General features: G+C 45.1%; 1 protein-coding gene across 1 annotated transcript in view; it reads right to left on the bottom strand.

The window, feature by feature from the left end:
• The window catches only part of HTR3B (5-hydroxytryptamine receptor 3B), a 40710-nt gene that overhangs the window by 769 nt on the left and 24101 nt on the right, over positions 1–15840 (bottom strand). The window contains exons 3-8 of the mRNA XM_012808154.2: positions 12957–13001; positions 12418–12527; positions 11826–11995; positions 10890–11047; positions 740–950; positions 426–608 (exon numbers count right to left, since the gene is read on the bottom strand). Coding sequence (XP_012663608.1) covers positions 426–608; positions 740–950; positions 10890–11047; positions 11826–11995; positions 12418–12527; positions 12957–13001 — 877 coding nt within the window. The remainder of the gene's footprint in view (positions 1–425; positions 609–739; positions 951–10889; positions 11048–11825; positions 11996–12417; positions 12528–12956; positions 13002–15840) is intronic.

The following is a 15840-nucleotide window of genomic DNA, read 5'->3' as shown; positions in this document are numbered from 1 at the left end:
TAGGTGTACGTGGCTGGCGCCCCAGCCGGCCGAGCCACAGGCGCCGAGCCGATTCTTATCCTTCTTAATGCAACTAGGACCCAGGTGTATCCAGACTCCGTGTGTGCGTGTGTGCACACCAGCACCCTGCTCTTCTGGAGTCAATGGCTCAGTTACTTTAGGTAATTGGTTGAACTGGAAACTAAAAGAGCAACTGAGAGACTAACCTTCAAGAAAGGTTTCAAGCCTTCATGAGGCTTTCTAGAAAACCAGGAGGAGGCAGCCTTTATCTCTGGAGAGGAACCACAAAATGCAGCACCTGGCTTAAAAGCAGGTGTTTGGGATTTTTCACTTAGCCCAACACAATGCCTGGTACTTCCCAAAAGGAATTAGTTTTGAGGGTGGTCACGGAAGGCAGGGTAGGAACCTCAAGGCTTCTCACGAACCTGTTACTGCAGCATGCTGGGCCCTGGGATCCACCGTAGGCCCATCAGCGTCTATGTCCTCTTGAAGGCACAAGAGAGGCCAATCCCACCCACTGTGCTGCTCATCATGGAGGAATCTGACCAACAGGATGGACTTAAATAAGCTGAGAACCAAGAGGGCCATGCAGATGGTGAAGAAGATCCCTGAGGGAAGGAATCAGACGAGGTGGAATTAGTCGGAGTGTCTGGGACTCTTGAGCCTCCAGTCTGAAATGCAACAGCAGGTTTGACAGAAGTAATTAAGACAGTCATCTGGTGGCCCCAAGGCTGCTTACCTATCAGAGGGACGCTCCCTGCGGTCCTCGGCACCTCGTCAGACATGTTGACCCTGAAGACCGTATAACCCACCAGCACGTTGGTCTTGAATACAATCCTCGCACGGCAGTCGGGCGGCAGGTAGAAGCTCCCCAGGTCCACGAGCATCAGGAAGATACTGGGAATCAGCAGGCTCACCACATAAGCCAGCGGGTGCCTGCGAATCACCACCTGGCCAGGGACAGACGCTGATGAAAAGAGGATGTAAGCCCACAGGCGGAAGGTAGGCCAGACTCGCAGCCAGGAAGGGTCCTTGAAGCCCCAACCTTCTTGCATAATGTGCAAAGTCTATGTGGTTTATCTTAGAAATAAGTTTGAAGTTATTTTGTGGTTTAGAAAATAGAAAAAGAATCCTTTAAGCTTTTGCATAGAGCTAATAGTAATATAATGAATAATTATAGTAAGAAGCAGCTAGCATGTATTGACCACTTACTGTAGGCAAGGCACTGACTTGTCTTAGTCAATCCTCATAAACTTTAAGGGCTAGATACTATTATCTCTGTTTTACATACAAGGAAACGGAGGCTCAAAGGGGTTTAATTGCTTGTTTCAACTCACACAGCTGAAGAGAAACTATTTGAAAATCAAACTTTTCCTTCCTAAACGACTTAGTTTTGTTTTGTCTGTTTTCTTACTTGGATTGTGAGCTCCTTGGCTCCCATGGGTCTGTCAGAGTCTGGGAAGAAGCAAGCAGGACAATTAAACTGGGAGAGTGGAAGAGGGCTCAGTAGAGAGACTAGTTGCAAGGTGTTGCAGGTAGAAAGGATTCCCTGGAGGGGTGCAGTGCCTCTGGGGTTTGGGGGACTGAAGAGGCCAAGGGCTAAAGTGGTGACAGATGCCAGGAGAGAGACCACCAGACATGAGCTGTGGCTTTCTCTTAGATGCAGCCAGGCTGGTGGTGACTCCACTGGGAGGGAAAGAGAGAGATAAGTACCCCACTCACTCTCCTCCCTCCCTCCCATCTCTTGCCACTGCTCTCTCCCCGCACCATTGGCCAAACATGACCACAGCTCAGGCTTCAGGAGCACAGACAGGGAGGAGAAGGTGGAAGTGGGTCTGAGGTCATCTGAAGCTACAGCTGGCCTGCTCTCTTTGGCCATGCGGAGCTGGTGAGTGGCTTTTGTAGCTTGGAATTTGAGTCTCCTAAAATTACTATTATTACTGCTGTTTTTATACCTTGCTTCTTGGGGATGGCAATGGGAAACGTCTTTAATAAGCACATACTTTATTCTCATCTTTCATAAAGGGAAACCAGGCATTGGCAGGCCTGCTGCCCACACTAGACTGGGGACCCTTATCTCATCCCATCTCTGGGATGGTGGCAGTCCACCATGGGACCAAAAATAAGACCTATGTTATAGTAGATATGCAATAAATGCTTATTAAATAGGCGAACATTCTGGGCCCTTTGGCATTAGATTTGAAAAAAAACAATGCTTATCTCATCCCATCTCTGGGATGGTGGCAGTCCACCATGGGAATAAGACCTATGTTATAGTAGATATGCAATAAATGCTTATTAAATAGGCGAACATTCTGGGCCCTTTGGCATTAGATTTGAAAAAAAACAATGCTCGAAAACTCCCATTCCCCTGATTCACCAAATAATGCCATGATCTTTGCATGTCAGATAGTATGCTAGGTGCTTTTACACATACTATATGGTTTATTTTATCCTCACTACAAACTTGTTGGTAGGTAGCTCTCTCCATTTCATAAATTTCCAAAACTAAAGCTCAGCTCCCTCAAGTGAGTATGCCCAGTAATGACAGTGCTGGGACATGCCCCACTTCTGATTCCAAGCCCAAGCCTCTTCCCCCAGTACAGCATTGCTATAAACCTTGATCTGGCCTGACCTCTGAGTTAAGTGCAAAGTTCTTTTCCCTCACCCTCATCTCCCATTCTAGCAGAGAATCACAAAGAAATGAGTCTAGGCAGAGATGAAGGATGGAGGCCAGCAGTGGAGAAGGAGGTGACAGGGGAAGGTCTTGGCTGGCGGCATCACTTTGCCCTGGGGTCTGGGAGCACATCCCAACTCGGTGGAGGTTGTCAGGCCAGAGCTACATGGTGAGTTATAGTTTGGCTGTTGTCTCTCACATTAGACATAATCAACTGCAAAGATCTAAACCAGAGCAACACTCACCACAAGTGGTTAAAACACATTCCAACAAAGGGTAGACAATAAGAAAAACAACAAAATTATCTGTCATCAGGCTTGGTGCCCATAGCACAGTTGTTATGGTGCCAGCCACATACACCAAAGTTGGTGGGTTCGAACACGGCCCCGCCTGCTAAACAACAATGACAACTGCAACAAAAAATAGCCAGGCATTGTGGCAGGAACCTGTAGTCCCAGCTACTTGGGAGGCTGAGGCAAGAGAATTGCTTAAGCCCAAGAGTTTGAGGCTGCTGTGAGCTGTGATGCCACAGCACTCTGCTGAGGGCAGCAACATAGTGAGACTCTGTCTCAAAAAAATAAATAAAATAAAAATTAAAAAAAAAAAATCTGTCATCAACCTACAACCTCTAGCTCCCTCTAGGTGTGACTGAGATGACTGTGGTTGGTGGGGGCAGGAAAAAGGGAGTCGTATCAGAGTCCATGGAGATTTTGTGTTGTGACCCAGCCTGGACTATTGGTGACTCAGCCTTGTGGGAGGTAGGGACCAAGCCTGCTTTTTCTGGAGAGTAGAAATAGGAATACCCCTTAGAGACTTCATGGCAGATACAACATGATGGAAAAGAAAACTATAAGACTATGCCCTAAAGAAAACTACAAATAGACATGTTAGTTAGCAGAAACAGCCCAGACTTCAAGTCAAGTGAACAAGCTTCCGAGCCTCTCCATTCCAAGTGTCTGTATATTCTAGTTTAAGTGATCCTGGGTGACAGAGTCAAGCTCTCCATGCCTGGACTCCCCCCTTTAAAAAGCAGTAAGTTGGCTCGGCGCCTGTGGCTCAAGCGGCTAGGGCGCCAGCCAAATACACCTAGGGTGGCAGGTTAGAATCCCCAGCCCGGGCCCGCCAGACAACAATGATGGCTGCAACCAAAAAATGGCCAGGCATTGTGGCGGGCGCCTGTGGTCCCAGCTACTTGGGAGGCGGAGGCAGGAGACTCGCTTGAGCCCAGGAGTTGGAGGTTGCTGTGGGCTGTAATGCCATGGCACTCTATCCAGGGGGACAGCTTGAGGCTCTGTCTCAAAAAAAAAAAAAAAAAAAAAGCAGTAAGTTTACTTTTGCCTTACCAAACATCTTGGGTACAACTGAGATGAACAGTCATGCTCTTTAAATAAAGTTCCTATGTAAAGAGCAGAAGCTAACGTAATTCTTTTCCAACCAGAGGCTGGCTCAGACAGTGGATGTAAGTCTGGGCCCACGTCAGAGATGGGTGGTAAAGCTCCTCAACATCCCTGATATCCAAGAGAGTGCAGTTTTATCAGACTACATGTTCCCCAGGGTGTCAGCTAAGAAAGAGGTGTGGGGAAAGCTAAAAAGTTAGGAAGCAGGCAGGCCTCAGCTGTGCAGTCACAAAGGGCCTGCCCTCGGAAGGGCTCTGCAATTGGTTTAATGCTCCACTGGTCATGTTTTGAAATTCTTAACAATTTTTGAACAAGGGGCAGGCCCTGTTTTCTTTTTTCATTAAGCCCCAGGAATTGTGTAGCCAGTATCCAGAAGGATATTCCTTACTGGATATTAACAGTAGATGAAAGTACAGGAAAAAGACATTGGTACAAGGGTGGGTGATTAGCTTCTGCTGTCATATAGAGCAATCTCCTGTCTTCATTTGATTTATGGAACGGTAGAACTAGATAGGCCTTCCAAAACCACCTCATTCATTCTACCTTTAGCACAGATGTTCCCATTCCTAACACAGATCAAATAGTACCTATAGTTTGGGCTTTCTTCCAGAACAAAGGACCCACCTTTTTCTTTAGGCTGATTTAAGGGCAATGTTACCTAAGGACTAGACTAATTTTCTCCGTAAGCTGAGCGCAGCCTGAAGAAACCCTAATTTTATCACATAGTTTTCAGAAACTTTGTTTTCATCATTTCATTAGATCTTCAGAACCCTTTATTCCTTTGTTCAACAAACATTGTCCTAAATACTGGAGTTAGTACCACTTATAATAGGACAGGTTCCTATCCTTACCACCATCTTATGGAAGCAGGAAGAAAAGTCTGGTGGTTGCAGGTTTCACACTTTCTGTGGGCAGAGGAGGAACACAGAGTCTACACCTGACTAAACAATGAGATTTGGGACTTTTTTATATTTAGATGGCATTTTGGACTTAGAGTTAACACTAGGTTGAACGTTGGGGGATGTTGGGATGGGGTGAACATATTTTGCGTGTGAGGCAGAAATAAATTTTTGGATGCCAGAGGGTGGAAGACTAGTTTTGAATAGTGCCCCTAAGAATTCAGGTCCTTTCTGGAACCTCAGAACATGGCTGAATTTAGAAATGGAATCATTGAAGATGTAATTAGGGTGGGCCTTTAATCTAGTATGTCTGGTGTTCTCATGAGAAGAAGGGAAGGATCACACACAGAGAGGGCCATGTAATGATGGAGGCAGAGATTAGGGTGATGCATTCATGAGCCAGGGAATGCCAGAGAGTGCTGGCAACCAGCGGCAGCTAGGAGAGAGGCATGAACAGATTCTCCCTGAGAAGGCCCAGCAGCAACCAACTCTGCCTGCATCTTGGTATCAGACGTCCAGCCTACAGAGCTGTGAGAGACTACATTTTTGTTGTTAGGCTAGCTAGTTTGGAGCACTTTGTTACAGCAGCCTTGTGAAACTCATACAGGTGAGTTGCAGTGAAATGCACAGTGGGTGGATAGCCAAGAATGGACTGGAGTATATGACACTACAGTTAGTCATATGTCAGCACGGTATAGGATCAGGCTCGCACTTTCTGGAGTCAGATTGCCTGGATTCAAATCCAGCCTCATCAGTCACCTTGCAATCACTTAAGCCCAAGAGTTTGAGGTTGCTGTGAGCTGTGATACCATAGCACTCTATCTACTTAACTTCTCAGTGCCTTGAGTTATCTGTAGACATGCAGGTGCTTAAAACATACACCTCAGAGGGATATGAAAATTACTTGTGCAAGCTCTTAAAATGGTGCCGGGGATGGAGGACATACTCAATTTTGTATTATGTCTCCCTAGACTGAGGTCTATGATAAATATCAGGAGTCTTGTTTTATCCATCTTTATATCCTGAGTCAGGGGTCCTCAAACTTTTTAAACAGGGGGCCAGTTCACTGTCCCTCAGACGGTTGGAGGGCCAGACTGCAGGCCCTGGGATGAGTCGGCTGCTAAGCAGGACAGGCAGCAGTGGCAAAAACTCCCGGCGGGCAGAGTAAATGTCCTAGGTGGGCCGCATGTGGCCCGCGGGCCATAGTTTGAGGACACCTGTAAGTGTTTACCACTTGAGCCTGGCACATGATAAAAGCTCACGAAATGTTCATTGAATTGTAGTAGAGTCTGTTCATAATGCTCCTTTTAGTTCCAATGGAATGGAAGTGTCCATACACTCCACTGGCCCAAAGAGGGGCTATCCTATTGAGGTCAGTCTATCTGAGGGCTACCTCTCTTCAGATCATGCCAGAAGCAGTAGCCCCTACTTCTGCTGGGGGAAGGTATGTCACGGGCTCAGTGAGACACTGCTCTCTGTAAAACTGCCCCTACCCAGAGCCCATAATTTCTAATGGACTAAAGGAGCTGGTGCCTTTAAATTCCACAGAAAGGGAGGAAAAAGCAGTTTAGTTTCAGTCCGTGTTCCCCATTAGACACCCTTCAGGTGTTAGCAATATTATGCCACAATTTCATTATCCATTAAAGCCAGGTAATAATAAGTACACAAAGGTATTTGGAGCCTATTGATGTTAATGAAAGAGATCAATCTAATTCAGAATGTGTGTGTGGAGAGCTCCTTGGAGATGGAATAGGCCCCAAGGTTAGCCTCTAATTGCCTCCTTGATGGTAGACCCCACCAGTACTCAATTTTGCATGACCGTCTTTATGACATAGTTGGAATTTTGACGCCCAGACTCACGCTTCATACAGAAGCCCATTTTCTTCCTCTCCCAAGCCCCTCCCAACATTCCCAACTCAGAAGGAACAGGAAAGTCGCTGCCATTTAAGTAAGATCCTTGCCCCACGGTGAGAGTTCCTTGGATTGGATTGGACTGGATTAGCAGAAAGTCTATGATTCCCAGATCCCTTGAGTGACCTTAGAAGATTCCTAGGGCTCTAAATTCTCTCTCTCTCGCCTCCATATAATCTAATGGTGCTTAGAAGGACTTTCTATCAAGTTTCTGAGCATTGGCTTGGCACCCATAGCTCAATGAATAGAGCACCAGTCACATACACCAAGGCTGGTGGGTTTGAGCCCCTTCTGGGCCTGCTAAACAACAATGACAACTGTAACCAAAAAAAGAAAAAAATAGCCAGGTATTATGGTAGGCATTTGTAGTCCCAGCTACTTGGGAAGCTGAGGCAAGAGAATCACTTAAGCCCAAGAGTTTGAGGTTGCTGTGAGCTGTGATGCCATGGCACTCTATCAAGGGTGACATAGTGAGACTCTGTCTCAAAGGAAAAAAAGAAAGTTTATGAGAATCATTCAATGGATATCTCAACAAAATTACTCTACCCTAATCTAGAAAGAAAAAATATGGCCAAAAAAGAGGATAAATGAAGCATCTTTCTTTCCCAAGTACCCCTTTGAATGTTTCTGGGAGCACCCTGTGAGCGCCCCACCTCCTGCCTGAGTTAACGCTTCACTCAGCCCCAGGCTACCTGTGTCCCTCTCAGTTTAGTCCCCACAGCTGTCCAACCTTTTCCATCCAACACGAGTTCCTAAATTTTATTTCTACCTCCTCCCACTTCTACCCTCATTCTTTTTTTTTTTTTTTAACAAAAAAACACTGCCATACAGAAATCAAATCCTCATCCTGCTGTTTCCTGGAACCAGCACCTCCGATGATGTATTGGAGGAAACTTCTCCTCCCACGACCACTGGATCCTGTCCCAGGCTGCACACAGACATCCTTGTGGGGGAAAGTGCTCCAGGACCCCTGTGGGACATAGTCTGACTCCAAAGCATCAGTGGTGCCCTTTGATAAATCCTGGTTGCTGGCTGTGGTGTCCCATAGCCAGCAACCATGATTGCACATTAGCTGGGACTCACTGGGCATTCTGAGCACTTGATTTAGTATAAGTGGAGCAGTGTATGTCAGGCTTAGCGCAATGATGTATTTAGACTAGATCATTGCTTCTCCTGCCTGCCCCACCTGTCTCCAACCTCCTGCTGGGCAGTCTGGATGGAGATATGGCTGGTGATTAGATTAAGGGAGATGGCCCTTTGCTGTTAGGACCCTGACAGGCCCAGTGTTAGTGTGGAGCTGGGGTCTGAGTTTCAGATCACTGGCCAAGGGCTGGTGTAGGACACCAGGGTGCTTCAGCTGCCAGATTCAGAGTGGAATGTCTGGGGTGGAGCGAGAGAACATGATGAACCTAGGCTTGGTGCAAGGAGCAGGAGGGGGGGGCATGTATGGTGAGGAAGGCTGAGGGAGGCAGGGCCCTGTGATAGTCACTGAGTCTACTTTGTCTTTTTTTTTTTTTTTTTTTTTTTTTTGAGACGGAGCCTCAAGCTGTCCCCCTGGGTAGAGTGCCATGGCATCACGCTCACAGCAACCTCCAACTCCTGGGCTCAAGCGAGTCTCCTGCCTCAGCCTCCCAAGTAGCTGGGACTACAGGCGCCCACCACAACGCCTGGCCATTTTTTGGTTGCAGCCATCATTGTTGTTTGGCGGGCCTGGGCTGGGGATTCGAACCTGCCACCTTAAGTGTATGTGGCTGGCGCCTTAGCTGCTTAAGCCACAGGCGCCGAGCCTACTTTGTCTTTCTAAAGCTGTAGAGGTGCTCCTTAGTCTGGCTCCTGCCTCACCAAACACGAACTGTGACTCTACCCAGGATTCTTCCCCTACCCTGTTCCAGAAGACCAGGGTAGAAGCCAGGCCTGCTAAAGAACGAGTAAGGAGATTCAGGGCAAAGTTCCCAGAGTGTGAAACCACACTGTTACCTTCCTCCCATGTCCTCCATGTCAACACTGCACCCCAGGAGGAAGCCCAGCAGTGAAGCAAGCAAAGGAACTGACCGTGGTCCTGAGATCCAGGGACGCCTCCCTTCACCACACAATCATTTACCATGTCTGTTCACCATGTTTGAAATGGGTGTAGTATGTTGATAACTTCCAGCTGCTGTAGAAAATGAATTAATATTGAGTGTGAAGGGTGACGTGGAACTAAGAACAGTGGCTGCTGTGTGGAGAGTGTGTGCGTTCATACTCAGCCTGCCTGCCCCGTCTCTCGCCTCTGTTTGTCTCCTCCGTGCAGTGTAGGTAATGGTGTGTGCAGCGTTCTCCCGAGCGCTTGGTAGGTGACTGTGCCCCACCTTCCACGTGCTCCTCTTTCACATTTCCCTTTAATGCTCTCCATTATTCGGGCTGCATTAATAATGTTTGCAGGCTGATATCTTTAAAATTAATGAGGTGTTTACTCTTAGCCAAGAAACTCATTGAAATTAAAAAAAAAAAAAAGCTTTCTTTTATCCTTCCTTTTCTCTCACTGGGAAAAGTGGACAAACAAACCACAATGCAAGCTCTGCTTAAAACCAAGCAGGATTCTAGGCAAGAGCCCAAAACCCACCACTAGGAAGGTATGAGTTGCAATTGGCTGCTAACCAATGTTACGCATTAGTCAGGTTTAAACCACAGCTGTGTCTAAAAGGCCCCAACGGAGGGACACTGGTGCCTTCGTTAACAGTTTATTTCTGCACCACCCCTTCTCATATCCATTGTACTATAGCACCTTAGTCTAGTCTAGATTTTCCTTCCTATTCCAAAGGTTTGTTTCTAGGACAATTTATCTTGTGTGCAATCCTGACCTGCCTGTAGGCTCTAGTTATCAACTGGACCCATTACTCAGCTCCTATAGCGTGAAGGACCACCCTGCCCTTACCCTCTCCCCCACTAGCTGACTTTGTGCAGAAAAGAGGAGAATACTGGTGATAGCTAAGAATGTGATTCTACCAGATGTGTGAACTTGTTGTTGGCCACATGTCAGAACAGTTTTCCAGAAGGGTCAGAGAAAGGAGAAGGGCTGTCCCTGGAATGCAAGGCATCAGGCTTCACCAGTCTGTACCACCCACTACCTCCTGAGTCCCCACTGGACAAATTTCCCTGTGAACAAGGGCATTTCCAAGGATATATTAGAGAAGTGCGGGTTCTCATCATGGTCTTTGTGGGTAGTCATTCCCTATGAACCAGAAGCCACCAGTGGTCTCCGAAGATCCTGCAGATGACTTACTGATGCTCAAGTTAATAATATGATCATTTTATGCACCTGCATCTGGAATTAACTGATAATTTTTACTCAACGAAAAACAGGAAATGGTGTTGATGAGACAGTCTTCCCCATTTTATGTTGTTGTTATTGTATATGAGTTTGTGTTTTTTCAGTTAAAAGTGGTAATGTTGGCTCGGCGCCTGTGGCTCAAGTGGCTAAGGCGCCAGCCACATACACCTAAGGTGGCGGGTTCGAATCCAACCCAGGCCCACCAAACAATAATGATGCTGCAACCAAAAAAAAAAAAAATAGCCAGGGGTTGTGATGGGCGCCTGTGGTCCCAGCTACTTGGGAGGCAGAGGCAAGAGACTCACTTGAACCCAGGAGTTGGAGGTTGCTGTGAGCTGTGATGCTACGGCACTCTACCCAGGGGGACAGCTTGAGGCTCTGTCTCCAAAAAAAAAAAAAAAGTGGTAATGTTAGTATGTGTTGAAAGGTCTGAGGATTTGGCTGCAGGGGGGTGGTTTGGGTCCCTGGTGCCCAAGCACCATTCTTTCTTTCTACGTTGGCTTGTGTCATATCTTCTGCAGGAGCCCAGGCTCTCTCACTGAACCTCTGGTCTGGGAAATGCAGGAATGCAGGTAGATGTCTAGAGCTGTCTGAACCAGCTGTTCTTGGGTAATAATGAAAGAGAATACGTGGCAGAGCAGAGACCCCTTGACCCAATGGAGCAGGCCACAGAGATGAGGAGGAGAAGCACCTACGTTAAACTGAATCTGCGCAAAATCTCCCGCGCTGCTGTGCAGGACGCTGTATGTGGAGGACACAGAAAGAAGTTCCCACTCACTGTCATTCAAAAACACCTTTTTGTCATGCTGGATGTCTTCTCTGCTCCTCAGGAAGGCCAGGTTTACATCTTCCACTGGAAACCACAGAAACAATTGACTTCCCCAAGAGAAAGATGCCACCACCCACCCACCTTTTGAACTCCCAATTGGAATCCTTCCTTTTCCTCCTGCCCCCACATGCACCATCTCATTGGGCTTGTTTGAATTAGGGAGTGGAGACGGGAAATAAGATCTTTCTAGTCATCAAAAAAACCCTGGGTGGGCATGGTGGCTCACACCTGTAATCCTAACACTCTGGGAGGCCAATGCTGGTAAGTTGCTCGAGCTAACAAGTTTGAGACCAGCCTGAACAAGAGCAAGATCCTATTTCTTAAAAAAAAAGTAGCCAAGTGTTATGGTGGGCACCTGTAGTCCCAGCTACTTGGGAGGCTGAGGCAAGAGGATTGCTTGAGCCCAAGAGTTTGAGGTTGCTGTGAGCTATGACAGCACGGCACTCTACCAAGTATGACAAAGTGAGACTCTGTCTCAAAACAAAACAAAACAAACAAAAAAAACTTGTGAATTTAGGGTTTGGAGTCCACTCTCCAGAGAATGATGAGGATTGTGTTATGACTTCTATAAAATTATCAATGGCAGTGGAAACTTAATATTGTATTTCCAAATCAACTGCTTGGGCTCTAGCATCATACTTGGTCTGAATTACAGCAGGCGCTAAAAAAATTACAAGAAAAGATTTAGATTTTTAAATAGTCACTTAAGTGCAAGAATAAAATAGACCATCTATGTGTGTCAACCTAGCGTATGAGGTAGGTATGTTTTTCCAACAAGGGGACTGTATCTCTCGTGTCTTACCTGTGTGCATAACGCTATTGAAGGTCAAGCTGCAATTCTGGATATCAAATGGGAAAGCATATGTCTCTAAGCCACATGCAGAGACCACCTGGATGGGCTTAGAGTTCTTAATGGTCCCAGATGCATTCACATAAACATAGGGAAGGTCGGGGGATCTTTCAGCGTCCACGCTACACAAAACACGAGAGAAAATTTTGTTACAGAGAGGGCTTTAGTCATTTCTAAACATAGACAGACCAACGAGGAGATAGTAGTGACTGTGAGACCCAGGAGTAGCCTAGCATTGCAAAGACGGAATCACGCTTCCCATGAGATGATTCACCCTGGCAAAGACGGGATCAGTAGTGACAGCCTCTTAAGTTAACTCATTTGCTACTATTATAACACAGACATAATGAATAACCTCAAGCATTAGAATCATATCTGTATCTTAAATGATGTCAACTCAGGGTATTTCTAACCTGCATATTCCCCATCATTTGCACCTCTTTCAAGTTAAGAAATAAAAAATAGCAACACTGACTAAAAGCAAACAGCCACTGGCCTGTATAGTCTGTCTAAATCCCACCAAGATACACCCCAGCACACTTACAACTCATTAATGATGATATCAGGGGCCCAGATGGCATTTAGAGGTAGGGAGATCTCTCTAATCTCATCGAACAGGCTGGAGTTCCAGGATAAAAACTCATCATTCCAAACCTGTTAGGAGTATCCAAAAAGGAAATTTATCAAAATGAGCCAATGTTAATCTCACTGAAGAGCTAAGGGGGGATTTGGATTAATAATTCAATTTATCAGCCCCTTGGTACTGTTAGGGGACAGAACTTCCCGTCCAAATGCTAAAGATGGAAGCCCCATCAGAAACCATGGTTTCTACCCAGATTCTACTAAATTAGGTCTGCTGCAGAGATAAGGATCTATAAACACAAAGATAATACCTATTCTTTAGAACCATCATATTTTTCAGCAGATCCAGATCAGGAATCCAGCATGCATAGAAACATAACTGTTTTAGGGCGGCACCTGTGACTCAAAGGAGTAGGGCGCCGGTCCCATATGCCGGAGGTGGCAGGTTCAAACCCAGCCCCGGCCAAAAAAGAAAACTGCAAAAGAAATATAATTGTTTACCTCACGGTACCATATACTTGTCTTTAATATTTGATTCTCTGCATCCTGCAGGGCGAAAAGAAAAATCAACATCACATGTTAGAACGTCCAGAAATCAAAGGCCAATTCAACAGTATGACAATTCAAAAGAAGAAAATCCGATCTAACTGAAGAACATTGTTTTTTAAGACATTCCCTACACTCTTCAGTATTTGGGCATTCTCAGCTCCCATTCATTATGCACACCTGTCGCTATGATCTTTACTAAATTATCTAGGAGAAAATGGCGCTTTCACCGTACCTGACGTCTTGAGTGATTTGCTAATCTCGTTCCCACGCTAGTTATTCTACTATTAATAAAACTAAACCCCATGCAATCTTTGCCAATTCTGAGCTAAAAAGATGAGACCACATTTTTAATCAAGTTATTATTCATCATCTTTCAATGAGTATTATCTCAACTGTTCTTGGCAGCCTTTCCTGTTAAGTTACCTTATGTTTGGATTTCTCTGCTTATAAAACAGACTGAGCTTATTATAAAAGAGGCATATTTTACATGATATAATGGATGTAATTTCCCATGTCTGCATTGAGTCAGTGATTTTTTAAAGACCTCCCAAAACGGCAATTTAAAAAACCCTCCTTACCAATTTTTTCATGTCCGATATAGTAAAGAATATTTTAAAACTGTAATGTTCTCAAAGATTAAAAGAAAAGGGATATCTCGTACCATATATATGTTTACATTAACTCAAAATGAATCAAACCCAAATGTAAGAGCTAAAATTATAAAACTTTTAAAAGAAAACATAGGAGTAAATCTTCATGGCTTTGAATTAGGATATGGTTTTTTTAGATATGACAACAGCACAGCAATGAAAAAAAAAAGGGCTTTCATCAAAATGAAAAACTTCTGTGCTTTAAAGAACACCATCAAGAAATAAAATGATGGTGGCTCATGCCTGTAACCCTTGCACTCTGAGAGGCTGAGGTGGGTGGATTGCTTGAGCTCATGAGTTCTAGACCAACCTGAGCAAGAGTGAGACCCCTGTCTCCACTAAAAAAATAGAAAAATTGGGGGGTACCCGTAGCTAAGTGGCTAGAGTACCAGCCAAATGCACTGAGGCTGGTGGGTTCAAACCCAGCCCAGGCTTGCTAAATAACAACAAAAAAAATAGCCAGGCATTGTGGCGGGCTCCTGTAGTCCCAGCTACTAGGGAGGCTGAGGGAAGAGAATCACTTGAGCCCAAAAGTGGGAGGTTGCTGTGAGCTATGACGCCATACACTCTACTGAGGGTGACAAAGTAAGACTCTGTCTCGATAAAAAAAAAAAAAAAAAAGAAAGAAAAATTAGCCAGGCTTTGTGGTGGGTGCCAGCTACTTGGGAGGTTGAGGCAAAAGGATCACTTGAACCCAGGAGTTTGAGGGTGCTGTGAGCTATGACACCATAGCACTCAATAGTGGTAAGACTCTGTCTCAAAAAAAAAAAAAAAGAAAAAGAAAAAGAAATGAAACGACAACCCACAGAATGGGGGAAAATATTTGCAAATCATATATCTGATAAGGGGCTTATATCCAGAATATAAAGAACTCCTACAACTCAGCAACAAGAAAAAAACAAGCAACAATACTTAAAAATGGTCAAGGGGCTTGAATAGACATCTCTCCAAGACATATACACAAAAGGCCAATAAGCACATGAGAATATACTCAACATCACGGCTATGGGCCGATTGTGTCCCCCCAAAACACATTCAGGGTTGAAATTTGAACCCTGAATGTGTTCCTATTTGGAGATAGGGCTTTTAAGAGGTAATTAAGGTTAAATGAGGTCACAGAAATAGGACCCTTATCTCTCTATAAATGAGGTCTACTAATAGGACCCTATTGGTGACCTGATAAAAAGAGAGGAAAATCTGTCTCCACTGTGTGAGGTAGAGTGAGAAGGTCACCATCTGTGAGCCAGAAAGAGCCCTCACCAAGAACTAAATTAGCCACAACCTCGATCTGGACTCCTAGCCTCCAAAACTGTGAGAAATAAATGTCTGTCACTTCAGCCACCAAGTCTGTGGTATTTGCTGTGGCAGCCTGAGTTTTCTAATAAAAGCACTAATCATTAAGGAAATGCAAAGAATCCAATGGGACACCACCTCACACTCATCAAGATGGCTACTATTTTTAAAAAAGCAGAAAATAACAACTGTTGGTGAGAATGCGGACAAATTGGAACACTTGTGCACTGTTGGTGGGAGTGTAGAATGGTGCGACAGCTGTGGAAAACAGCCTGGCATTTCCTAAAACAATTAAAAATAGAATTACCATATGATCCAGCAATTCCACTTCTGGGGATGTACCCAACAGAAATGAAAGCGGGGAGGTGGACAGATACCTATACATCCAAGTTCATAGCAGGGTTATTCACAATAGCCAGAGGGTGGAAGCAACCGAAATGTGCATTAACAGATGAACAGATCGAGAAAATGTGGTATATACATAAATCGGGATACTATTCGACCTTAGAAAGGAAGGAAATTCTGACGTGTGCTGACACATAGAAGAACCTCGAGGACATCATACTTAGTGAAATAGGGCAGTCACAAAAGAACAAATACGTATGATTCCACTTATATGAGGTACCCGGAGTGGTGAAATTCACAGAGATGGAAAGGAGAATGGGTGGTTGTCAACGGCCAGGGGAAGAGGACATAGGAAGTTATTGTATAATGAGCACAGAATTTCAGATTTGCAAGAGGAAAGGAGTTCCAGAAAATGAATAGTGGGGAATGTATTTAATGCCATTGAACTGTACATTTAAAATGATTAACATAGCTTGGCGCCTGTGGCTCAAGTGGCTAAGGTGCCGGCCACATACACCTAAGGTGGCGGGTTTGAATCCAGCCTGGAA

The sequence above is a fragment of the Otolemur garnettii genome, unplaced genomic scaffold, assembly GCF_000181295.1.
Source record: "Otolemur garnettii isolate 467f Iridium unplaced genomic scaffold, OtoGar3 scaffold00086, whole genome shotgun sequence".
Classification (NCBI taxonomy): domain Eukaryota; kingdom Metazoa; phylum Chordata; class Mammalia; order Primates; family Galagidae; genus Otolemur; species Otolemur garnettii.
Note: the sequence above shows the minus strand (reverse complement) of the source record. Positions and strands in the feature narration are given on the sequence as shown.